At 45.3% G+C, this 27,419-nt stretch overlaps 1 protein-coding gene across 7 annotated transcripts in view; it reads left to right on the top strand.

Moving 5' to 3' along the window:
• Cux1 (cut like homeobox 1) overlaps positions 1-27,419 on the top strand; it is a 317,075-nt gene that overhangs the window by 182,099 nt on the left and 107,557 nt on the right. For 6 of the 7 annotated variants that reach the window (XM_052168212.1, XM_052168215.1, XM_052168213.1 and 3 more), the window contains exons 5-8: positions 11,768-11,905; positions 14,958-15,081; positions 22,915-22,991; positions 26,161-26,227. In XM_052168212.1, the coding sequence (XP_052024172.1) occupies positions 11,768-11,905; positions 14,958-15,081; positions 22,915-22,991; positions 26,161-26,227 (406 nt within the window). Of the gene's footprint in view, positions 1-11,767; positions 11,906-14,957; positions 15,082-15,224; positions 15,229-22,914; positions 22,992-26,160; positions 26,228-27,419 lie in introns of those variants that run through there. The other variant, XM_052168217.1, reaches the window with a different exon arrangement.

The raw sequence follows: 27,419 nt of genomic DNA on the forward strand, positions 1-27,419 counted from the left end.
TTGGTGATGCCATCCTTGGGCCAGTGATCCTGGATTCTATAAGGATCAAACCAAGGGAAGCAAGTCAGTAAGCAGCACCCTCCATGGCCTCTGCATCAGTTCCTGCCTCCAGGTCTCTGTTATGTTTGAGTTCCTGTCCTGACTTCCTTTGTTGATTAACAGTGATGTGGACGTATAAGCTGAACAAACCCTTTCCTCCCCAGTGCTTTGGTCATGATGCTTCATCACAGCAACAGAAACCCTGATTGAGATGGTTGCTGTTGGGCTGCAGAAATGGCTCAGCCGTTAAAGGCTAGGCTCACAACCAAAGATATAAGAGATGGTTGCCCTTACCAGAGCACCATAGATAAGGTTACCTGCCTGCTTGTATTATACTCATAATATTGTCTAGAACATGATTAGATGCCTGTTCTGGGAAGCTTTTGATGCAGTAGTTTGGGATAGGTGTGTGTGCAAGAGTGTGTGTTAAGGTCTGAAAGATAAGGCTGTCATAACCCAGACAGTCATGAAACTCTGAATCCTGCCCATGCTTTCCAAGAACTAGGTTTACAGACCTGTGGCTCCATACCAGATTACAGTTTTTCTTTTTTTGTTGTTTAAAAAAAAAGAATTCTTAGACTTTTACTTGAGAGATGCAAATGCCTTAGTTGGTAAAAATCCTAACCACTCAAATATGAAGACCTGAGTTTAGGTCTCCAGCAACCACTCACAAAATTCAGGTATGGTGGTGGTGGTGGTGGTGGTGTGTGTGTGTGTGTGTGTGTGTGTGTAATTCTGTCACTTTCTAAACAGCCAGCCAAGTGAGGGTTCAGTGAAACCCTGTGTCAAGAAATAAGGCAGAGAACAATTGAGTAAGCCATTATCTGGTCTCCCCGTACACACATACACATGTGCATGCACATGAATACCTACATTTACACTACATACGCACAAGAGTCCTAACACACGAAACAATGGCAGCAAGTTGGTTTGTTTCACCAGCTATGCACTACTATATGTATTGCTACTGCTACAGAACTTGGCCTTGGCTACAAAGTTCCTTGGTAAAATCTCTTTGCAAGCTGCCTGTCTTCTTTCTTCTACAGTCACTTTGCAAGTATCGTATTTTACTTCTGACTCAGTGGCAGTTTACTTCCTACCAATGAGACCCTTCAAATGCAAAACAGTGCCTGGGAGCTTTTAAAACTGAAGCCTTAGGAAGCATATTACCAGCACTATAAAATATTTATCGTCTCATGAAGCAGGGCTCCAACCCACAGTGTAAGAGCCCCCTCAACGTGCTCGATTACCCTAGGAAACTAGCCTGTGGTTTTTGAAAAGCACCTGTGTGGTCGTTACTTTTCTTACTGCTGTAAACAAAAGCAACTTACGGGAGAAAGGATTGTTTGGGCTCACAGGTTTAAGAGGCACAATATATCATTGGGGGGGGGGGGCATGGTGGCAAGATCATGAGGCCTGGTCACACTGCATCTAAGTCAGGAAGCTGGGGGTCGGATCCAGACCCCTGAGCATGGTAGGCAAGCCCTCTACAAGCAGAGCTCAGCTTGAGGGCTGTTTTTAAATGTCCCTCCACAAGGGTGAAGAGTCATCTGGTCCTTTGTGCTGTTACTTTCTGGGGAGGACACATTACAGATAAAATTAGAAACTTAGCTTCCATTCCTCCTTCCTCCCTGCTGGCCATAAAATGACTCCCAGGGAACACTGACAGGGTCCGATGTGTTGGTTAGAACTGCCTCTTGGTTTTCATGCCACCATGCTATTGGCATGCTAGCCTTCAAGGCTGGTCTAATTCAGGTGATCCAAGGCTTCTGATGCTGGCTGGCAAACTAGGCCAATACCCCTCACCGTTGCAGAGGGACTTTAATGGCCTGAGACGTGCGCAATCACTCTCACAGATGCCCTGTCTGTCTTCCTGTAATGTTCTGTCTTCATTCATATTACTAAGAAGCGACCTCAGGCACCTAACCAAGACAACAAGGAACCCAGGCACTCCTTCTGAGGAGCAGTGTACCCTGGGTTACAGGCAGGCAGGCATCCAGCTGCTTCTGCCTTCCCTGTGGCTCTCAGCCTGGAGCTGGTCCTGAAGCTGCTACAAGGGACAAGAATCAGTCATACTTCACAATGGAGAACTAGAAAGCAGATGGGACAGCTTTTCCCACCCTCCATGACCAGGACTCCAAACAAATTTGGCACATCTTTTATCTTTTATGTTATTAACAAGTGATCGATCAACTATAAACTTGTGATTTTGTTTTGAGATAGTCTTGTGGAGTTCATGCTGGCCTCTGCATTACTCTATACCAAGGATGGCCCCTCCTCTGGCTTTCACCTTCTGAGTTCTGGGTTTACAGGTGTATGTCACCATATCCTGTTAACGTAGTACTGGGGGTGGGGTCCACGGCTTTGTGTGTGCTATACAGTGCTCTTCCCACGCAGCCGTGCCACTCAGCTGCAAACACTTTGAAGAAGTGAAAGTCTCAAGGTGGATGCCTGTGTCTCTGCCAGCTGCCTCAGCATGCTCTCCTCATCTTTAGGGCCTTCCATTTTGGTCCCGCCCACCCAACCCCTTGGCTATACTGACTGGCATGTTGAGAACTCCCCACACTGGCCCAGAGAATCCTTCTTGATGTGCTTGTACACAAAGGTGTGTGGATCCCACTTGTTCTTCCCCCAGCCCCCCTCCCCAAGCCCGGACATGGCTGGGGTGGTCCTGGCATGCTGGGTATCTAGACAGCTTTGCATCGCTGGCTCATCAGCATGCTAATTGTCATATAACTAATCATGCCCTGAATTCCAGTTGATTTTCTTAATGAGACAGCTGGGTTAATTATGTAATCGTATGATTACATTAGCCCAGAGTGTCCCGGCAAAGAGTAGAGTCGGCCTGCATGTGATGTCATCCCTGGATGGTGCTCACAAGGAACACATTCATCCTGGAGCTAGTGGCAGGGGACAGCCCTGTGTTGCCTGCAAAGCTCTGTGTAAACACGGGCCCAGGGTTTATTAAGATGGGGTTTCTAAGCCTCACAGTATGGGCTGGATCCATTTGCCACGAGCCCAAATGCTATCCCCAAGACATCCTTGACATAAACAGTTCTAGCCAGATCTAAAGCTGGCTTGTCATCCTATAGCTTTGGTGCAGCCTGTCAGTGTGCCTTTAGTAACTTTGGGACCTTTTTATTTGGCATTGCTTCCCTTTATTGAGCATGCCATCTGTCTGGGTAGTGGACAGAAACACCCAAACAAATTTTTATATTAAAGTGCTAGAGGGCCAGGGTGAGTGGATTGGCCAGAGTCTGTAAGTGGCCCCAGACTGGCCCAAACATTCTCTTCTTTTGTGTTCTGTCCCCACAGAAGCAAACCTTCCTGAGAGGTGACCATGCCTGTTGAGTCACCACTCTATCTGGTCACACTCTGGCTTCTTTCTCTGCCAGGACTTTCTACACACACACACACACACACACACACACACACACACACACACATGCCCCAACCATCCTCCAAGACCGTGACTGGTGTCACCATAATGAAGATGCATTGGCCTCCACGTAGATGTCATCAAAGATTCTGTTCTATCCTCATTCCTAATAATCACGCCTCCAGAAGCCAGCTGCATTTAAGCGCCTTTCACCACGCCTGCCACTACCTCCCTCATCCACATTCCCATAATGTCTTGCTCCCTGGGCTCACCGCTTCCTACTGCATACTACTGGCCACTCTTGGCCCAGGCACCAAATCTATCAATCCAGAACACTGGCCAGGCATCTTTATATATCGTTAGGCTAGCCTCAGACTCACTTTATACCTGAGGATGACCTTAAATTTCTGATCTTTCTGTTGCCTCCCGAGTACAGGTGAGTGGCACCAGGCCTGGTTTATATGGGGCTAAGGATCAAACTCAGAACCTCATGTGTGCCGTGCCGCACAAGTACTTTACCAACTGAGATATGGCTATTTATCTCAAGTAAAAAAAATGTGAGATTCGCAGCCCCAAGATATTCTTATTTCAAGTGTATAATATACATAGACAATTATAGTAGTGTATTTTAAAAATCTCTATATATCACATTCTAAAGATAAGAAGCTAGAGCTAGGCATAGTAGTTCATAACTACAATCCCAGTTCTTTGGAGGCAAAGTGAGTTCAAGTACAGCCTGGGCAACTTGATGAGACCGTGTGTCAAGATGAAGAGTAAAGAGAAACTGAGGCTGTAGCTCCGTGGTGTGCTTGCCTAGCATGCATCAATCCCCAGTGCCACACAAGCACAAAGCCATGGTGCAGAGCGAAGGGAACTCAAATACTTTATTAAACATTCAAAAGTTGTTCTTGAAAATTACTTAAGTGTGTAGACATATGCATAGTTTATTAGCGGTGTTAGGCATGCCCTTGCCTTGCACAGGCGAGGTAAGCATTCTTGTACTGAGCTCTGTCCCCAGCACACTGAAGTTCTGTGTGAGTGTGTGTATGTAGGTGCATGTGTGTGTGCATATAGAGACCAGACGCCAACCTTGGGTGTCATTCCTCAGGAGCTGCCCACCTTGGGACTTTGTTGGTGGTGGTGTTGCTTGCTTACTGGCTGGCTTGTTTAAGACAGTCTCTCCCTGAGAGCTAAGCTTTGCCAATTAGGCTAGAGTAGCTGGCCAGCAGTTCTCTGGGCTTAAAAGTGTCCAGCACCTACATACACACACACATACACACACACACACACACACACACACACACACACACACACCACCCCAGCATTTTTGCATGTGTTTTGGTGATCGGCTGCAGGACATCACGCATACAAGGCAAGTTCAGCAGTAGAGTACTTACCTAACATTTGCAAAGCCCAGGGTTTATGGATGGGTGGACGGATGGACAGACAGACAGACGGACGGATGGATGAATGGATGGGTACACAGAGTTCAATCCCCAGAACTAATGAAGGAGCAAATAACAAATGGGAGGGTGGGAGCGAGAGAGGGAGGGAGGGAGGGAGGGAGGGAGGGAGGAAGGAAGGAAGGAAGGAAGGAAGGAAGGAAGGAAGGAAGGAAGGGAGGAAGGGAGGAAGGGAGGAAGGGCAAGCAAAATTGGCTGGATCAATCCATTAGCATTTTACTAAAGTTTTTGTCTTTAAATTTGTAAATTTGTAAGGAATATAGAATACAGAAACACAGTTTTTTGTGTGTGTTTATTTGGGAAGGCAAGGCTCTGAGCTTACTCCATGAGCTGGAAATGTCCTCCCTTCAGAGCCACTATTGTCTTCTTTACATCCTGTAGTTAAACTCTGATGCCATTTAGGCCTGGGACTTACTTTCTTTTACTTTTTCCCCCCTTTTTATTTACTATCTTTTGGCAATTTTATATATGTTTATAAACTTGGTCCTTTTTACACACACCCTTACGCTCTCTTATTTCCTCTCAATTATCCTCCCTTCTTCCCACCAAATTCCCTCATTTTCAACATTTTTTTTCTGGTTCTGTGACCCACTGAGTTTAATTAAGGTTGCTTATATGCCTATGAATGGAGACATACTGGAACTTTGGGCAAATGACAAGCAGCTACATCACTGAAGAAAACGCCTCCTCCTCTTCCTCCAATCTTTTAGCAACCATAGATAACTCCTGTGATGGAGAGATGATAGTGGGCCTGGTATTGCTGGTTTTCATTTCAACTTGAACTTCATTAAAAGATATAGTCCTATAAACAGTTTTTTATTTCTTTCTGCATCAGACTGGATCATTTCCAATTGTATCTTTGCTTTTGTTTATATGCAAAGGGGAGGGTGTGTAGGTCAGAGGTCAATCTAATGTATCACTCATCTGGAGCGATCTTGTTTTCTAAGGCAGTCTTTCACTGGCACTTGGGACTCTCCCAGTAGGCTAAGGTGATGAGCCAGCAAGCTCCAGGGCTTCTTGTGTCTCCACTGGCTGCCTGACCCGGCATTTTAGATGGATTCCGGGAATCGGAACTCTAGTACTCATGATGGCACGTCAGGGGCTTTACCCACTGAGTTATCTCTCCAGGTTGAGTATTTTTTTAGATATATCAACCATATCAACCAGTCTGACCTGGAACTTATATCGATGTGCCTATCTATGTCTTCCAGACTTCTGGATTACAGGCATGCACCACCATACCTGGCTTTGGGCATGATGTTAATGATAGTATATATCATCTTTTGTTTGTTTGTTTAAGATAGAATCTTACTCTATAGCCCTGGCTGGCCTAGAACTTAATATATATATAGACTAGGCTAGCCTCAAACTCATTCACAGAGATCCACCTGTTTCCACCTCTCCATGTGGGGACTATAGGTACTCTCTGCCTTCTTAAGACTCTGTATGTTGTGCCAATTGTGGTAGTACACGCCTCTAATCCCAGCAGTCTAGGAGGCACAGGCAGGCAGATCTCTGTGAGTTTGAGGCCAGCCTGGATTACATACTGATTTTCATACTATCTAGCACTATGTAATAAGAACTTGTCTCAAAAAAAGAAAAAAAAAAAAAGAATTAAAGGATGTGTGGTCATATCCATTCTGGTATTTTCTGATCTTGGGATTTGTAAATTCTAATTTTTTTCCTAGATCAGTCTGGCTAGGAGCTAATCAATTTCAATGATTTTTTTTTCCTTAAGAACCTGCTTTTGTTTGCATTGATTTTTTTTTTCTCTTTGCCTTTTCAGTTTTATTGCTCCCCGATCTCCTTTGCTCACTTCTGCTTACTTTACGTTTGATTTGCTCCTTTTTTATGTTCTTCAGAAGGCCAGGGCAGGTTTTACTCCATCGTGGCCAGAGAATGTGCTTCAGATGACATTTGTTCTTTTGAATTTATCAAGACTTGTTTGCAGCTCTGCTTACTGTTGGATATTCCCCTGCATACTAAAGGAACACTTGTTGTGCAGCTGTGTGGGGCCACCAAAGTGGTGGATTGGTAATATTCTTCAGGCTCTTGAATCCATACTGACATTTTGCTAGGTTTCTTGGTAGAAGAGCATCTGCCTCAAATCTCCCCAGTGAGGGGCTGGGGGCGTGGCTCAGTGGTAGAGCCCCTGCCTAGAATACCCCAGTGAGGGGCTGGGGGCGTGGCTCAGTGGTAGAGCCCCTGCCTAGAATCCCCCAGTGAGGGGCTGGAGACGTGGCTCAGTGACCTTGCATTCTCATGGTTCTGAGTTTCTTCCCCAGCATCACAGGACGAAATGATTTTACTTCTCTGTTTTAATAGATGTAAATGAAGTTTTGAAATTTGTTCCCATTATTATAACCCATTATTATAGATGGTCTTTTCTCCTGTCCTGTCAGTTTTTGGTTAGTGTATTGGGGTATATACCATCAGCTCCCTTGGCAAGCCTTTCAGAGCAAGATGTTAGTCTTGCTAAAGTATTCCTTTAGCATCCAGAACCACCTTATGTCATAAAATTAATATTATCAATTACTTTTAGTGGTGATGGATGTTTCTGATCCTGTTTGGCACTGTGTTCCTGATTCTCCCTATGTCTCTATTAAGACAACTAACTACTCAAGTATCTCTGCCTCCTCTTACTGGGGGAAGGGGGGGCTGGGGCTGCAGGACTCCTCTTTGCCCATTTTTATGGAATCTATCCTCCAGTCATGTTATCTTTTAATGTGGCCGTTTTTTGCTTTCCCATTGATATTTGATGTTCCCTGGGCTACCTCTCCAGGGAAGCTGGCTCCTGATGGCTTGGCTCAGTGTCCCTTGCAGTGCCCAGCCCTGGCCTTTCCCAGATCATGTAGCCACTTAGGAAACCCTTGTTAAATTAGAGCATGAAGAGACAGTATAATTGAGGTGGCTGCTGGCTCAGGAAGTAGCATTCATAATTAGCATTTTGCATACCTGTTGGCCTGGCCAGCTTTCCTTCCCATCCCTGTCCCTGGGGGAGATGCCAGCGCCTGACACATCTCAGCATGCCTTCCCCCAGCTTCTGCAGGGATGACTAGAATTAATGAGCTAATGTTACCGCGCTTAGCAAAATGTGCTGAATAAATCCAGGTGATAGGATTGTTTGTTATATAATTATGCTGTTTAAGGTCCTGAGTTGCATAACGAACTGCACACTACCTCCAAGCCTGCTTCAGGAATTAACTTATCAGATGATCGTAAAATGTTTTTTGAGTTTGTCATGGTGGGTGGATGGGGATAGTAGCAAAGCATGCTGGGTTGGAGGCTGGGCAGGTGGCTTACAGAACTTTGCATGTTATTCTTCTGTCTATGGGTGTGTTCTGTCTCCTCCCTCAGACAATTCTGTAATTGAACTGCTGAGTTGAGAGGCTTCTGACGTACAGCCTGAGACCTAACAATGCATGTGTAGAGTTTAAATGGCATTGGAAATCGTTAACGAGACAGAAAGCTATGATTTCCCCAGCTTAACATGCAGGTCCGGGTTTGGCGTGCCGAAGTTCATTGTTTTGCTCTCCAGCTCAAACATGCTAGGACTATTATACCATCATGTGGTAATTAGCCGTTCCTTTAATACACATAATAAAAATTAAGCCTAAGAGGTACTTTACCAATGGCTTTTACATATCCCAAAACAATATTCCAATGCAGTAGGCCTTTAGTCATGCAATGTACCATCGTAAAGTTGAGAGTCTAATGCACCAAACTATTTGAACATTCAGTTCCTTTTCTATTCTGTGGCCAGTTTTCCTACTTTGACATTAACTTTAGTACTGTTAAATTAAATATAGATGCTATAATGAATAATAACAAGAGTGCCAAAACTTCCATTTACAGTGGGGCGTGCTGAGGATTTGTCTTAAGGGATAGTTGGTTACTATGTGTTTATAACATGTGTGTTCTCTTCGTATGTTACTGGATTCCTGCCGAATGGCAAGATGGAAGCTATTTTTTTATCCAAAGCAGACACACTGGGTCCTGGCCTTTAGATAGGGATGGCCTAGAGGGGTCTGGGGAGATGGCCCAGTCAGTAAAGTGCTTGGCAAGCATGAGGATCCATGTTCCATCTCCAGTACCCATGTAAAAGTCTGTAATCCGTGGAGCTGGGGAGGCAGAAATTGGTGGATTCCTGGCCTAGCCAGGCAGCCTAGCCTACTTGTGAGTTCCAGGCCAAATGAAAGACACTGTCTCAGCAAGGCAGAGAAAGATTATGAAAGACACCCATCATCAACACTTTTACACACACACACACACACACACACACACACACACACGTACAGAATGTAACCTTAGCTCCTGAAAAGTCAAATTGGTGCTAGCAGTTGTGCTAGAAAAGACAGTATCAGTGAACGTTCCTAGAGTGTTCTGCCAGTCCAGCTCCTCCTCCTCATCCCTGACCTGGATAAAACTCAGAGTGCCCTTCTGTCTAAAGGAGGTCATGGGCTTAGCGCTCATTTCTCTCGATCCATTTTCCCAGCCTGAAGATAGGGAGGGCAGAGAGGGATTCAGGTTTCCTGGGAAGATAGTGCAATTAAAAGGGAAAAAAAGGACCTAGGATGTTCTGAGAATTTCATTTTTCTTGTTATTGCCACTCCTGCTTGGAAGAACTATGTTCCCAAAATAGCTCTAGCAATCTAACATAACATAAATATTTTAATGTTGATTAAAATAATAATGAAAAGTCATGAATGAAAAAGGGAGACAGGCAGGGACTGTGTATAGAGGCCGCATAAGTGCCCAACAAGCCTGAGAGTCACATGATGGACAGTGTTGTGTTAAGCCCCAGGGCTGGGTTCCCTCAGGGCTGCAGACTCTAGCCCCACACATCCTGGTGACGCATGGAGTAAATACTGTGAACACGTTGACATCGCAGAGAATTCCAGGCCAGCCCTGCTTCCAGGAACCAGGGGTGGTCTGAAAAATTAATGCCTCTGGTATGGAAAGTTAAGTGAGTTCTTGAATATATATACCCTCACTGGTCTGCCATGCGTGGTGTTTAGCATTCCTCGAGAGAAGACTAAATCTCCACAGCAGTCCCTAGGCGAGGCTGGCGCCCCTGCCACAAATAGATTCAGTAATCTTTCTAAGCCCTGTGACTTGGATATTCTTCTACTCTCAGAATTCCAAAGGGTGTGTTCCCCTGGGGCCCAGCAGGTGGGTTATAATTGCCTCTAAACAGAAGGAAAAGGAAGATCATACTGACTGAGAGCATTTACTGTCTGTCTTGTCTGTCCACCTTCTGCTGAGAATTCCTGGGAAAGCCAGAGGCCAAAACCCAGTCCTATAAAATTGCCTGTCTACTTTTTCCAGCTGTAGTCTAAAACCCAACCCTGAGTAAATCTGATGGCAGACATCATTCTTTTGAGGAGGAGGGCCAGTCTGTGTGAGAATGAAGGAACATAGATATGGAAGCCAGACTCAGCTTCGTGTATTCCTCAGGAGCCATCACCCTGATTTTTGAGATAGTATCTATCACTGGCCTAAAAGTCACAAACTGCAAGGCTAGCTGGCAGTGAGCTAGAAAAATCCATCTGTCTCCACTGCACTATTGGGATTACCAATGCTCACAGGGTTTCTTATGTGGGTGCTGGGGACTCAGACTCAGGTCTTTATGTTTGCGTAGCAAGCTCTTTACCGATGGAGCCATCTTCCCAGCCCCAAACATCATATTCTTTGTCCACAAGGCTCCCCAGGACTGGCCCAGATGCTCTTTTGCTCTCCATATTCTAATGGGGAACTTGGTGCCTTCCTAGCTGGCTGGCCACAGGCCAGCTATGTGGGTGATGTGGGGTCATGATCAATTATGCTTTTATAGAGGTCCCCGGTCTTAGAACCAGCAACTAGCTGCATGCCTTTCACTGTTCTTAACACCCAGCATCAGTAAAGGACCATCATGCTATAGACTTTCCACAAACTTCAACAAGCACAAAGTGCTGATGCACAGGCTCTGGATTCGATTTGCAGCAGCACATGAACTAAATGTGGTGTTGCCTCTTATCCCAGCTCCTGAGAAATGAAGACAGGTGGATCAGAAGTTCAAGGCCTACATGATTTACATGAGCCTCTACCTCAAAAAGTAAAAGAAAAGAAAGGGGCATGTACTTACAGAGCCCCAAGGTGCTTTCCTCTCTCCAAGAGCTTCCCTGTGTATAGAATCGTCATCACCTGGAGTCATCAGACTTAGTTCAGCTTTCTCTGGGCCTACCAGTCAACCAAGTAAACCCAGGCTAGCCCTTCCTTCTCATTGAACCTTAGTGCCTCTTCTGTAGTGAATGCCTTTTCCTGTCCGTACGAGTGTTCTGTGGCCTGAGCAACCCCCTTAGTTCCAGGTCCATGGACTTCCTAGACTCATATAACGTAGAGGCACCTTTCCATGGACCAGTATCCTCCAGAGAAGGTTATGTAAATAAGATGGACTGTCCTGAGGCCCCGTTCCTCCCACTCAGGAGGGCTGTGTCTCTATTTCTATCTGACCCGTGAATAGAAATCCTTAAAGAATCCCAGCCACCAGAGTTGGTAAACCCTGGTGACTTCTGTTGTCACCCCCATTTCCACGTTAAGGATCTTGGACTGAGTACCTCACCAGTGGCCAGAGGGGCTATGAAACCCCGGGGAATCTAGGCCCCAAGAGAGTCTCCAGAAGATGACTTCTGGACACTGGCCTAGGATTGCCAGTAAGGGACTGGGTGTGGTTCAGAGGTACAACACCTACTTGGACTCCCCCAGTAATGAACTAGGGGTGTGTCTCAGCAGGAGAGGGCTTGCCTAGAATTCATCAGTGAGGGGCTAAGAGCATAGCTTGGTGGTAGAGTGTCTCCCAGATGAGGATCTGGGTGAGTATGCTGACCTGTGTTCTCCCATTGTATAGATCCCGTACCAGCCCTGGACGTCGGGCAACAGCTGGAAATAAAAGTGCAGCGTCTACACGACATTGAAACAGAGAACCAGAAACTTAGGGAAACACTAGAAGAGTACAACAAGGAGTTCGCTGAAGTGAAAAATCAAGGTCGGTGGCAAATGCCTGGCTGTGCTTTCTGCCCTCTTCCCCTCCCCCTTAATTGCCTTCTTCATAGTGTTGGGACTGGCTGTAATTGTTACCCTCCTCATAAAGCCAGGGCGGGGCAAGCAGCCGAATCTCTTAAACAAAGATAATGACACTGCCTAGCTATGCCACAGCTAAACTTTTCCTCCCTCAATAACTACATAGGATTTATTGCCCTTGGTCTGGGCTGGATCGGGATTCTTTGAAAAATCCCCCTGTATCATCTTGTGATAGGATCTGTCTTTTCAAAGACTGATGTGTCGCCTCTGGGCGACACCTGTCAGACAGCCAGCTCCTGATCAAAGGGTCATACATAGTAAGTCATTTAGTAATTGCTACCAATCCATTAAGGCTCCAGACAAGACTCATCCTTGCAAGCTGTGTGCTTACATACCATTCCTCCTGTGTTGACCTCATCTATTCATTATGAATTGAGAGAGACAGAGGGGGAGAGAGAGAGACAGAGAGAGAGAGAGAGAGAGAGAGAGAGAGAGAGAGAGAGAGAGAGAGAGAGAGAGAGAGAGAACAAGCACAGGACTACCTTGCGTCACAAGGCATGGAAGGCAAAGGCTTTTCCTGCCAGGGACAAACATAAGGAAATTTGTCCTGTACTAGAAGCCAGGTGTATTCAAAATGCTCAAACCTGGCCTAGTGTAAACAGTAATTCTAGCTCCTCCAGGGGCCAAGGCAGGAGGAGTCAAAGTTCAAGGCCTGCCTGGGTTACAGGCTTCTTTCAAAGCTGCTCTGAGCAATTTAGTTAGAGCTCGTTTCACAATTAAAAAGCAGAAAGAGGGCTGAGGGTGTATAGCTCAGTGGCTGATAATCTTTCAGTGAGGGGCTGGAGAAGTGGTTCAGTGGTTGAGTGTTTGCCCAGCCTTGCATCATCAAGGCCTTAGTTTCAAGTCTCCATTAATAAAAAAATAAAAGCAAACAATGCAGAAAGCCTCAGAGCCTTTTCTTCCAGCTTCCTTGTATTGAAGAAAAAGCCCAATTCAACAACAGTCACAAGGTTTATAAAGCAACTCCCAGAATTTCCTGTGTGTCCATGTGTCTATGGTTTTGTTCTGGAGACACAGGTGAGGACTTAGGATGGAGGGAGGGGTATCAGTCTGGCTGGCTCCTCTGCACGCCCTGCTGGTTAGTGAGCTTTTAGAAAACTAATCAAAGGCTAAATGACTGGGATTGTGAAGAACATCCTTTTTGCCTTTAAGACTGTTGGAGACAGACTCGGGAGGGGCACTGTCTGTGGGAAGATCCAGGAAGAGTCTGGAATGATGTAAGAAAAGCTAGGGCAGACAGGCTTGGAATATGAGGCAGAAGGCTTCATGCCTGCCGTCAGGCCTGTGCTCACACACTGACTGGAGATTGGTTCCATGGTGGGATGCAGAAATTTTGGGGGTCAGATCCTATTTCAGTCTGGTTCTGCTAAGATACGATGGCCTTTGGGACCACGGGGGACAGCACTGGCTCGCTTAGATGGGGGCTGCTGGCTGATGAGTTGACTTCAAGACTTTTCTTTCCCACAGCAACCATCTGCAGCAATGGGACTTGTTTCTTTCAGAATGCTCATTGCGTGAATGACAGGTTGTGTGTGTGTGTGTGTGTGTGTGTGTGTGTGTGTGTGTGTGTGTGTAAGCATCTGGTTCATTACACAGACCTAAAGAAAATCTTCTAGTTCGTGCTACTTTAGCTCCAGTGACATGCCCTTTTTGCGCCCTCTGAGACAGGGGTTTTGTCCAGCCCAGGTTGACTTCAAAGTTGCCATGTAGCTCAGGTTGACCTCAAACTCAGTATATATACTCCAGTCTGATGTCATACTCACTGTATAAAGACGTGGCTAACCTCAGACTCATTCTGTAACTCAGGCTGCCTTCAAATTCACCATGTAGCCCAAGCTGGCTTCAAACTCACTATGTAGTTGAATCTGTCCTCAAACTTATTACGTAGCTCAGAGTAGCCTCCAATTAATAATTCTCTTACCCCAGCCTCCTCATGGATGCTAGCATTACAGGCATGTGCCACCATTCCAGTCCCAATTTGTTCTCAATGAATGTTTGTGGAAACATACAACATACCTATGGCACTGTGGCGTCCTAGGGCTTCAAGCCTTATCTGGCCTGCCAGTTTCTGCTTCTCTATTCTCTGCCTCAACTTGTGCCAGACACTGGGAATGAAAAAACAAAGCCCTCAAGTAGGCCTTGTGAGAGATGGCTCCATTGCTGTGGATGGCACCACATGCACAGAGTCCCACAAGGGTGACTGTTAGAATAGAGGGCTGCATGTCAGGGTCCTGTCCGGATCACACTGAGTTAGGACCCTGCACCATTCAGGTTTTTTGCTTAGATGTCCTCAGCTCAAGCAACTGAAGGGACGGCTATCAGTGTGTCATGGCTGGGAAATCACTTCTGAGAGCTGCATGAGCCCTGCCTATATACTCCAGCTGGGCCTGCAGGTGGCCCGTGCTCAGGCACCCTTTCCCACGGGTCCTTCCAGCCCTCCCACAGCCCACAGTATCAGATCTACACATGGAGCCCTCCGCCACAGTGCCTGGCATGTTCCAATCCCTACGCCACAGCAGCAAAGCTGCCTCAGGGCCTGAGGCCGTTGGGATCTGAGTCCACTTCCAAAACGCTGGCACCCTTTCCATGTAGGAGAGTCTTTAAACCCACACCAGACTTTGTCAGTCTGCCCTCTGTAAGTACCAACTTAAGACGAATCACAAAGACAATATTATGTTTTACCATTGATTTCCCCCCTTTTCTAAGTGTGCTGGAGGGACCACCACAATCCTTCCTGGCAAAACCCATTGATCCTCCCCAACTTGAATACTACAAGTTCAATTTCACATTGAGGGAGTAAAAGGTCCCCAAAGGGACTCATAACCATTGATTTTGTGTCAGCCTGGACAAGCTCAGGTTTAAAATACAGCGATCCCGGCAGGTTACAAAAGCATGGTTCGCCCAGCTACAAGGAGCCGCTTCCCTTACTGTCGGTTTTTCTGTCTCTCATTCTGCAGAGGTTACGATAAAAGCACTTAAGGAGAAAATCCGAGAATATGAACAGACCCTGAAGAGTCAGGCCGAGACCATCGCTCTGGAGAAGGAGCAGAAGCTACAAAATGATTTTGCAGAAAAGGAGAGGTAAGTACGGCCTCCCAGTGCCATCACGCTCCCAGCAAGGGTAAACACTTCACCACCAACCTTGATGTCACATGACAGTTTGAAAACTGTGAAAACGTGAAATCAGCCCAGGTTGCCTACAAAAATCCCAAATGCTCCTACTGCAAAGTTTTACTTAAAGGGCTCAGATATAGCTCAATGGTAGAGCAACTGCCAATAATCCTCCCCGTGAGTGAGGCCTTGGGGTCCTCAACATTGTCAGAAAAATTTGTTCAAAACTGACAGTGATCCTTGTTCCTTCGTTGTACAGTCCCCTGAGTGCAGCATGCCCCTTTTCTCCTGGTGGCAGGTGAGGTGACAGGCAGCCAGGACACGGTGTTTGAGTCCTGCAGAGCGAGATCAAGGCTTCTTTTCTGTACATACGTTGAACACAGGTTGACAACTGGCAACTGTGCTTGAGCCGAGGCAGCAGTGGGCAGGTTCCCCCACGACGCGCCCCCTGCAGAAAAGCCGGAACTCCAGTTATGTTATTGAATTTGATGTTTATGTGTCACATAAAAGTACTTTTTGTTTTGTTTCCTTTTGCTTCTTTCTTTTGCCCCAGTACCTCATAAAGCAAGGAACTGAGATCCCTAATCCAAAAACCTGAAATATTCTCTACATCCATAACCATAAGTACTGAAAATGTTAAGCACGCCCAGGGCTGAGGTGACTCAGGATGCACACTTAGTATGTGCAGGGTGTGGTGTGCATCCCAGCACTAAAAGTAACAAAGACTTCAAATGTGACACTTCTGCCCAGTGCCATCAACGTAAATATTCCAGAAGTCAAGATCTCTAAATGTCTGGCACAGTTGTGGTCTAGGCACTTCGGGTAAGGGACCCTCAGCCTGATCAGTAAATCGCGCTGAGGCTGCGCCTGCTGAGCAGCAGTTATGTTTCTAATGGCTTACTTTATTCCAGACTTTCTCCATAAAGGAGTAGTTTTCCGCTAATGGAGCAATTTAATGAAAATCAGATTTCTTGTAAAAGCTGTGGGGACTCCTAAGCTTGCTAGTTCTAACTATGTTAGTCAGATTTTTAAAACTCTTTAGTTAAATTAAGATGTTAACTTTTAGCACTAGTATGAGGAAATGCACATACATTTTAACAATAAGCACTAACAAGATTTGTTGCTTCAAGGAAGGGGTTAGGGGTGTGTGTGTGTGTGTGTGTGTGTGTGTGTGTGTGTGTGTGTGTGTGTAGGCCAAAGGTCCCTGTTAGGTGTGGTGTCTCCCTCTATCAATCTCCACCTTATTCTTTGAGACAGGTTCTCTTACTAAACCTAGAGCCTTCCAGTTCAGCTAAACCAATTGGTCAGGTCCTTAATCTTGTGTGGCAAACAATTTACTCACTTAGCCATCTCCCAGTCCTGGGTGGGGTTTTGTTGTGCTATTAGCCATTGATTTCATAAGTCACCAGAGTTCTAAGGGTGGCTTCAAAAAGATCCCAGGAGCCAGGCACACTGATTTAGGATCCAGTATTCCTGAGTCTTCGTTCCTTTTATGAATCATGAGTTCCTTTTACGGTTTTTGTTTGAGACAAGGTGTCACTGTGTAACCTTGGCTAGTCTGGAACTCAACATATAAACCACGATGGCTTCAAACTCACAGAAATCTGCCTGTCAGCAGGTACTAGAATTAAAGGTATACACCATCACACCTAGGAGAGCATGAGTTCTAATCTAGCATAGGATATAAAGCAAGACCTTTCTTACAAAAGGTTAACAAGCAAAAATAAAAGATGTTAGCTCCCTGACAAATGTCATGCTTACTGCATGGTGCCCCAGTTGAGTCTCTCCCACCAATATTAAAAACAAACAACAAAAGTTCTTGCTATAATAAAATATTATACCCAAAAACAACTTGAGAAAAAGTTTCTTTTGTCTTTTAGGTCACAATTCATCATTGTGTGATATCAGGGTAATAACCTGGCGCAGAAATAATAGAAGAATACTGCTTCCTTATTCATCCTGGATGGTGCCACCCATAGTGGTTCTCTTGCATCAATTAATAATTAAGACACTCCCCACCCCTAACATACCTGCCAGCCAATCTGATCTAGGTAATTTCTCAATCAAGGTTTTCCTCTCAGATGACTCTAGGCTGTGTCAAATTGACAATTAAATCTATCTAGGACACCTCCCATTCCTCACAGAAGCTTCAGGGATACTGTGATGCTGACTTCATTGGCTCCATTTATAAAGAGGAAAAGCTAGGTTTGCAGCTGGTGCATGCCTTTAATCCCGGGACCTGGGAAGCAGAGCCATTCAGATCTTAGACCCCCATGAGTTTGGAGCCAGCTTGGTCTATGTTGCCAGTTCCAGATCAGCTATACATAGACCCCAATTCAAACAAAAACAAGTAAAAATAAATTAATAAATATGAGGAAAATAGGGTCAGGCATGGTGGTACATACCTTTAAACTTAGCTCTCAGGAGGCAGATTTATGTGAGTTTGAAGCCAGCCTAGTCTACATGAGTTCCAGACCAGCCAGGGCTACATAGTGAGACCCTGTCTTAAAGAACAAAAGAAGGAAAATGACTTTTTTTTTTTTTCGAGACAGGGTTTCTCTGTGTAGCCCTGGCTATCCTCGAACTCACTCTGTAGACCAGGCTGGCCTCGAACTCAGAAATCTGCCTGCCTCTGCCTCCCAGGTGCTGGGATTAAAGGTGTGTGCCACCACTGCCCGGCAGAAGGGAAATGAATGAATGTAATTGCTGCACAAATCTGGGGACCTGAGTTTGGTCAGTGGAACTCTCATGAAATGCAAAGAGAGAAATAATTTCACACACTTATCCTCTGACTTCCCCATATGTAAAACACACACACACACACACACACACACACTTAAAATCATTTTTTAAAGAAGGAAAATGGCTGGCATGGTGATGTAACTTATAATCCCAACAATGTGGATGTGGAGATAGAATCACCCACAGCTTGGAGGTCAACCTGGACTATATATAACATGATTTCCAAGTGTGGTCTCAAAAAGGGACATGAAAAGAAAGCAGTTTCTTGCTGTATGGCTGGTTGTGGCAGGAAAATGTATCAGTCTAACCCCCCACCATGAAAACTGGATACAGGGATATAGGCCATGTCTAACCATAACTCTTTCTGTTCATGGAAATTATAATTCAGTGCAATTCGCAGCAGCCTGGGCAAACAATCAGTATGATAAGAGTTAAAACTGTGGAATGTGATAGTCCATACATGTGTTGGCAGAATGTTCCAGATTCCATCCCAGCGTGGGGGAGCATGGATTTAGCTCCATAGTAGGCAGCCTGGGCTACATGAGCTCCAGCACCCCCTCCCAAAAAAAAAAAAAGAAAAAGAAAGAAAGAAAAGAGAAAAGGCTGTCTGTAGATGATTTTCAAAGTATGGCAATAAACTGATATGGGACTGTGATACTGTTAAATTAACTTCAAATTAGGTAAAAGAATGGACTGTATCAAGAGAAGAACATTTAGGGAAAGAAAGGCTATGCCTTTATTAGCCATTCTTTACATACTTTTACATATGCAGGAAAAAAATCAGGTTGGAGCCAGGCATAGCGACTGTCTGCAATCCCAGCATTCAGAGGCTAAAATAGGAGGTTTGCCATGACTTTGATGCTTGACTTATATAGTGAGTTCCAAGCTAGACTAGACTACAGTCTCAGAATTCTGGTTTAAGCTAGGAGTGGTGGTGTGCACCTTTAATCCCAGCACTCGGGAGGCAGGGGTGGATCTCCATGAGTTCAAGGCTAGCCTGGTCTACATACTGAGTTCTGAGAGGGATGGGGAGGGAGGGAGGGACGGAGAGAGAGAGAGAGAGAGAGAGAGAGAGAGAGAGAGAGAGAGAGAGAGAGAGAGAGATTTTTGTCTGGGCTATGGTAGTACACACCTTTAATCTCAGCACTCAGAAAGCAGAGGCAGGTGAATCTCCAAATCTCCAAATTGGAGGCCACCCTGGTCAACAGATTGAGTTCCAAAACAACCAGGGCTACACAAAGAAACCTTGTCTCAAACAACAACAAAACCTGATTTAAAGACTGAGGTATCTCAGTATATCCATCACTTGCTATACAAGTATGAGGACCAGGGTTCGGATTACCAGTGCACTGGTGCAAGCTTAGCAGTGACTTAGAATCCCTGGGATAGATTAGCCAGAATTAGTGAGCTCTGGTTCAGTTAGAGACTCTACCTCAGTAAGTAAGGGGGAGAGTGACAAAAGAGATACCCAACCCAACTTTACACACACACACACACACACACACACACACACACACACACACACCAATTAAAAAAAAAAAAACTAAGCTGGAATTTAAATAATAATCAATTCAGTATATACTGATAGAAAACTTTGAAACATTTTTAAAAATGCTTTTGAAGTGGAAAAGTCTAATTGTATCTGAAAAATTATATCAATATGACCATCCAAATTTTAAAACAAAATTTAAAAAAAAAAAACAGTAATAGTAATGTTTTTAAGATATCAACAAACAAAAAATTTACATTGCTTAGGATAATGAGTGATTTTTTATTTTTAATGATGTGTTCCTTTCTGTGTGTGAATTGGTACACACAAGTATATGGGCTAAAGAGTCCAGAATGGTGTGCCAGGGCCCTGGAGCTGGAGTTACATGCAGCTGTAAGCTGCCTCATAGGGCTGTTAGGGACCAAACACAGGTTCTGGAAGAACAATCTATGTTCTTTATCACTAAGCCATTTTTCAAACCCAAATTTTCTTTTTTTTTTTCTTTTTTTTTTTTAATAAAGATATTTATTTATTTATTTATTTATTTATTTATTTATTTATTTATTTATTTGATGTATATGAGTACACTGTATCTGTACATATGGTTGTGACCCTTCATGGGGTTGCTGGGAATTGAATTTAGAACCTGTGCTCACTGCAGCCAACCCCGCTTCCTCCAGTAGTCCCACTCGCTCCAGTTAACCTTGCTCTCTCAGGCCCAAAGATTTATTTATTATTATAAATAAGTACACTGTAGCTATCTTCAGACACACCAGAAGAGGGCGTCAGATCTCATTATGGATGGTTGGGAGCCACCATGTGGTTGCTGGGATTTGAACTCAGGACCTTTGGAAGAGCAGTCAGTGCTCTTCTTAACCGCTGAGCCATCGCTCTAGACCCCAAATTTTCTTTTATATATATTTTCTTTCATTTGTGTGGGTGCCTCTATGAGTTTATGTGTACCATGTGCATGCAATGCCTGTCGGGGGGCAGAAGAGGGCATCAGATCCCTTAGTAGTAGAAATACACACAGTGCTGAGCTGGGCAGTGTGAGTGTTGGGAACCAAACCCAGGTCTTTTTAAGAGTAGCAAGTGCCCTTAGCCACCAACCCAAGCTCTTATCCCCAAGGGTGAATTTTCTATATTTGCACAGAGATCTTACAAATTAATTAAAAGGAAAGATCAATTTTACTTGCCAGGCATGCTAGTGCATGCCAATAGTCCCATCACTCAGGACATGTGGGCAGGAAGATGTGTAGTTCGTGACCAGCTTTGGCTTCATAGATCCTGTACAAACAAACAAACAATAGCAAGACCTTCTAAGAGTTGGCAGAGTCCAATATTTGAACATGCAAAGAGACAGCAATAAATATTGAATTTGATTTTATCAAATGTTGGCAGGCTTTACACAAACTCATATTGGCAGGAGTTTAAATTAGAGGATTTTCAATTAGGAAGGTCCTCAGTATCTAACCCCCACCCCCAGTAAAAAACAATTGCATATAGCCTGTGACCACTGAAACTGGTCTGTTAGAATTTTGTCTGATTCTCCAAATTAGGCAAAAATATAGTTAATGAAATGGTTAGCAGAAAGAAGCTGAGCAGATTTAGGCGTGTGGTACTGTGGTTCGCTTGGCTTCTGAGAATGAGGGTGCAGTGTATTCTGGGGCAGAGCACCTCCAAGCACACTGAGAAGGGAAGGCAAGCTGCGAGCCGGCATGTGCAGGAAAGAGGGCACCACATGACCCATCGCACTTGTGAAGGAGGCAGAGGGATCTAGAGGTGGAAGCTATCCTTGGCTACAGGGAGCCCATCTCAACCCTCCCCTCCACAAAAGGGGAAAAAAGAAATTTATTTTGCATCATAGCATGTTGCAAATTTTAATAAAATTGATACTGTTACATGTTATTTTACTTTGCACTGTTAACATTACTGTATACATGTATGTAACTTGATAGCACAATTTTTGTCAATCTCATGGGTACTAGTATATTACATATTAATTTGCCTGCCTTGTGTGGCACATAGTAGGTCGTGTGCCCTGTAGTCGCTTAGGTGCACTATGTGCATTGCAGAATAGTACAGGGGAGCACTGAGGAGTGGAGAAAGTAAACCGACTGTCTTCCTAGCCTCTCGTAAGTTTGTTTTTAAAAATCATGGGGAGCCACCTTCAATTTTAGCACTTGAGAGGCACAGGCACATATGTTAAAGGCTAGTCTGGTCTGCATAGGGAGTTCCAGGACAGCAGGGCTATTTAGAGAGACTCTGTTTCAAAAACAAAACAGACAAAACCAAACACAAAAACTCTTGGGGACCAAAGAGGTGGCTCGGTTGACAAAATGCCTGCTACACAAGCTTAGTGCCCCTGTAAAAAGAGCTGCACACCTGTAATTTCAGACCTGGGGCGTGGGAACAGGTGGATTGATTGCTAAGACTCCTGAGCCAGTCTAGCCAAATCAGTGAGCCCAGGGTCCAATGAGAGGTGCTGTCTCAAAAAGTCAGGGAAGAGGCAATTGAGGAAGGCACAGATCTTGGCCTCCAGCTCCCGCTCCAGCACCTGTACCTCATGCACATGCACACACTGACACACATGAGCATGCCATGTCTAAAGTGGGGTTTTCTTAAGGTTTGTTTTTTCATTTTAATTATGCATATGAGTGTGTTTGTGGGTATGTCACGTGTGCACAGGTCCCTGTGGAAGCCAGAAGAGGGCACTGAACCCCTAGAGCTATTGCACCTTGTCTGGGTGCTGGAAAATGAACTGCGATCCTCTGTAGGAGCAAGACGTGCTCTTCACCCTGAGCCATCTCCCCAGCCCCAGCACACATCCCATGTTCTAACAGACAGACAGGAAAATAGTAGCAAAGCTTTTCCATAGGTGTCAGAACATTGGCTGTTAGTCATTTTTAAGCTGTCGTTTCTCCCTTTTTGTAGCCCAGGTTTATTGTGTTGAACATATGTTATATTCATATGATATAAAAATAATGAACTTAATTTTAGATCCTTGTTTTTTCTGCAGACACAGAGGAAAGCATGCTATTTCTTGGCTGGGGACTGCATTTGGAGACCATGGGAACAGTAAACTGCTTTCAGATATTCAGAATCCCCCTCCCCCACCCACTGTAGTAGCATTTGTGTTCCACTTTAGAGGAAAGGACAGCTGTCACATCTGTTTAGGACATCCTTTATGCCAACAGATTCCTTTTCTGTGTCAGCAGAATGTAAATGTATCATTCTTCTCCCCAACTTCAGAAAACAATAAGTGTATGATGATGCTGGTTCGTTTCTTCTTAATATCCACCATCTTGGAGGAAGTTCCATATAGGAGGACTTCCCACACCAATTGCCACACATGTCAGATCCCAGGGGGTTCACACCTCATGTTGTATGATATGCATTCACAACGCTGAGGTGCAGAGATTCAAGCTGCACTGCGAGGCTGCCTCCAGCTGGGCCTTCCGGAGAAAAGAAGCTGATCAGTGGGGCTCAGGGCACACAGCCTATCTCAGCAGCCAAAACAAGATGACCAATTTGGCTTCATTGTCTCTCTCTTTTTTTAAAATTCTTTCCAGAAAGCTGCAAGAGACACAGATGTCTACCACCTCAAAGCTGGAGGAAGCTGAGCACAAACTCCAGACTCTGCAAACAGGTTCGAAACTCTCCATCTTATTTGCAGCCACATGGGAAGTGGGCGAGCATGGGTGGTCTCTTGGCCTGTTCCCAGCCCCTCTGCTACCTGTTGCTCCTGTTGCCCCTGCAGTTAGCCTTGAACCCACACAGTTGAAGCTTGTGTCCCAGGCTGCTCTACCTGGCTGCATTAGTCACTGCACTGATTGCTAAATTTCGATGTGGGTGGCTCGCCTTCCTTTTCCCTCCCTGCCCCAGCTATCCTTCCTGTTCTTTCCAACAAACACTTCTAAATCACCAAACTGTCAAGAACTGACATCTCATTTAGAACAATAATGGGGTTGGGGGAACTTAGTTCTACCCAAAATGAAGTTAAGAACTGCAGTAACAGAAACTTTAAATTCTAAAAGATACCAAAAAAGGTTATACCAAAGTTTGCCTTTCTTTTTTTGTTTCCTTTTTTGAAAAGGAAGCAGCACAGTATCTTTAAATGTGAGGAGAAAAAGGAGACGACATCATGATCCAACTTAGAACACAAATGTTAGAGGGACAAAAAATAGTCACAAGCAGTTTAACAGTCAAATGAGTAAATGTCCAAAAACTGCAACCACCAAGCTATGTAGCTCAGCAATGGAGCTCCTGCCTAGAATCCCCCAGGGAGGGGCTGGGGGCGTGGCTCAGTGGTAGAGCCCCTGCCTAGAATCCCCCAGGGAGGGGCTGGGGGGTGTGGCTCAGTGGTAGAGCCCCTGCCTAGAATCCCCCAGGAAGGGGCTGGGGACGTGGCTCAGTGGTAGAGCCCCTGCCTAGAATCCCCCAGGGAGGGGCTGGGGGCGTGGCTCAGTGGTAGAGCCCCTGCCTAGAATCCCCGAGGAAGGGGCTGGGGGCGTGGCTCAGTGGTAGAGCCCCTGCCTAGAATCCCCCAGGGAGGGGCTGGGGGCGTGGCTCAGTGGTAGAGCCCCTGCCTAGAATCCCCAAGGGAGGGGCTTGGAGGCGTGGCTCAGTGGTAGAGCCCCTGCCTAGCATGGGCAAAACCTTAGTTTTCACATTACACATGTATGTGTATAGATCCATATATCTACACACTGCTTGCTATATAAATACAGAACTTATAAATTCCAGAAAATGAAGAAGCAGTCCAGTAGGGAAGTGAGGGAAGGAGCAGGCAGCTCGCAGAAGCAATGTACATCATATAGGGGACGTGCTATTGTTTTTTAACAGAGATTTGCAGATAAACCATCAGTAAAAGATGGTTTTGCCTATCATCCTGTCAGCTCTTTAAAAACAGGACATGCCATCATTGCTGAGGGTATAGGAGCATGATCACAGGCACTATGCACATGAATGGGAGTTGCCTCTCAAGGCAGCTGTATGGTGTGTAGAGAGAGGCATGTTCAGTTCTTTACCCAGAAGCTTCCCTTTGGCGTATCTTATAAGTAAAACTCATTGTTCTACTTGTGTCTTGACAAGGAAAAACTTCTATTCTACAACACTAATAGAAAAGAGGAGTCTCAGAAAATATTCTTATCATCATCACATTTATGGAGATGATGGATGGATGGATGGATGGATGGATGGATGGATGAGATTCATTCTGAGAAATGTGCCAGGAGACAGTTTTGCCCTGGTGATAGGACATGAAAATGCTGGCAAGGACTGGGGCTGACCAGCCACTCAATGTGAGGCGATCTCACCTTGTCATCCAAGCTGACTGGGAACACATCCTCCTGCTTCAGCCTTCTCAGTGCCAGGATGACTGACATGCACCACTATGCCTGGCTCTTTAGTTCAGCCAATAAATCAAGTCCATAGATTTTTGTTCCTACCACAGAGCATACTATTTTAAATTAATTTTTGTGTGTGTGTGTGTGTGTGTGTGTGTGTGTGTGTGTGTGTGTACATGAGTCCAGGTGTCTGAAGAACCATCAGATCCCTTTAAAGTGGAGTTATAGGCAGTTGTGAATTGCTTAGCACAAGTGCTGGGAACCAAACTTGGGCCCTCTGCAAGAGCTTACCCTCTGAGCCATCTCTCCATCCCACAGTAAACTTTTTTCTAATGAGTGCAAGTATTTTAAAATAATGACTGAAAGTGTTCTAGGAGCTGAGGAGGTCACTCAGATCCATAGCTCACAACCCTAAGGGTCTGAAGTCACGTGGACTTCGGAGGTTGCACTCATGGTGGAGCATGCTTATAATCCCAGCGAGGGGGAATGGAGACAGGAGGCTCCCTGGAGCGCACTGGTGAGTTCCAGGCTAACAGGAGACCCTGCTTCAAAACAAAAAACCCAAGGTGGATAGCATATGAAGAACAACACTCAAGTTTGTCTTTTGGACTCCACACACACATGCACAAACACGTCCATGCACAGATGTGAGCATATCTGCACACAAAACCTTTTAAAGTATTATATAGAAATACATAGTTATTGATAGTTGTGGTCAATTATCATGCACATGTTCTTACCTAGCTGATAGCACACCAGCATTCCATAGGCTTGCAAGTCATGAGGCATCCACATTGCCCCTGGGTGGTAGGAGTTTTTCAGCTCCATTGTAATCGTAAGCCCTCCCTCATACTCTTGGTCTGTGATTAATGGAGACATGAAGCATGCCATGGTATCTGCAGTTGTGTACAAAAGTGGCTTTTGATGATAAAAGACATTTAAAAGCTGGGAGTCTACACAGCAAACCGTGGACGGTGGTTCTCTGGAGAGGGAGGCATTTCCAGAGATGAGGCAGGGAGTCGGGGACATTTTCTTCTCCATTCTTTGTGTGTCTCTCATCTTTGTGGACTTTTCTCCTTTTACTTTGAGCAGTTGCTGTCCTGGCTGGGTTTGATGGTTCATGCTGGTAATCCCATTACTGGGGAATTGTACCCAGGGAGATCCAGAATTCAAGGCCAACCTGAGGTGCATGAAAAAGCAACCTAAAGAGATGGAGATCTAGCTCCACCAGGAGCACACTTATCCAGCACGGATAAGTGTGGATTTGAGCTCTAGCGGCTCAAAAAGCAGGGGTTGGGGGTTGGCACACACCTGTAATCTGAGCACTGGGTAGGAGAGGCAGATAGGTCAGAATTTCAGTGTCATCTTTGTCTATCTAATGAGTTCAAGGCTAGCCTGGGCTACATAGACCCTGTCTTAAAACAAAAAAGATTGGTGTCTTATATCGTGGTTTCTGTCCTTGCCTTTTAGCCTTGGAAAAAACTCGAACAGAATTATTTGACCTGAAAACCAAATATGATGAAGAAACTACTGCAAAGTAAGTGTCTGTGTGATGTCATCTTCTGGGTTTTTTGCATTTGGTCAAGATGACCCCACTGTTACTAAGCCACAGAAGATGGCTCATGAGATGCTCAACCTCCTGTCATGCTGCCAAGAAGATACAGTGTCAGCACAATAAGTCCCTTGCATCATATCCTTTCCTACTGAAAATTTTCTTCCTCATTACAGAGAAGTCCAGTCTGCATGTGTGGGTGTGTTACAGAGAAGTCCAGTCTGTGTGTGTGGGAATGTGTGGGTGTGTGTCTGTGTGTGTGTCCATGTCCATGTGTGTGTTCGTGTGTGTGTGGGGGGGGGGGTTGTGTGGGGGGATGTCTGTGTGGGGGCGTGTAAATGGGTATGCAAACCGCAGTGTACATGGAGAAGTCAGAGGACACCTCTGGGGAGTCAGTCCTTGATGAGGCAGGGTCTCTCTTCTTATTTCTAACCTGCTGTATACTCTAGGCTAGATCATCTGTAAACCTCTAGGTTATCCTCCTGTCTCCACCTCTTGTCTCACTGTATGTAGCACCGGGATTACAGATGTGACCACATCCAGCTTTTTGTTTTATATTATTTTAGCCACTTGCTTTGCCTCCCACTGCTGGGTTCAGGCAGCCTACCATGCCGGTCCAGGATTCAGGTGGCTACTAGGACTCTGAATCACAGTCTTCCTCCTTGCGTGGCAAGTGCTTTACCCACTACACTATATTCGAAGTCCTCTTTTCTGTGCTGTTTTGAGCAGGGGTTTCACTGTGCTACTTAGGCTGGTCTCAAACTCCTGTGTTCATGCATCTGCTTGTGAAGTAACTGGGGCTGTAGCTGTGCCACCATCCCTGGTGAGGCTATGGGACTAGATGCCTCTCTCTAGATGTAAGGGTCCGTCAAAGAACCAGACCACGCCAGCCTCTTGGAAGACCTGCCATGGTTCTTATGCCACAGAACAGTGGGCTGATGAATATGCAAAGTTTGACCTGCAGCTAGCATGGACTAAATTTTTATTTCTCTGATTAGAAAGGAGTGAATAGGGCTAGGAAGGGGGCTCAGACAGGGGCGTGCTTGCTTGCAAGCGTGAAGACCTGAAAGGGCTTGTTAACTGGGGAGGTAGAGACAGGCAGATCCGTGGAGCTCCTTGGCCACCCAACTTATATTAACTGATACTCAGGAGAGAGAGAAGGAGGGGGAGGGAGGGA

This window comes from Apodemus sylvaticus, chromosome 22 (genome assembly GCF_947179515.1).
Source record: "Apodemus sylvaticus chromosome 22, mApoSyl1.1, whole genome shotgun sequence".
In the NCBI taxonomy this organism is placed as follows: domain Eukaryota; kingdom Metazoa; phylum Chordata; class Mammalia; order Rodentia; family Muridae; genus Apodemus; species Apodemus sylvaticus.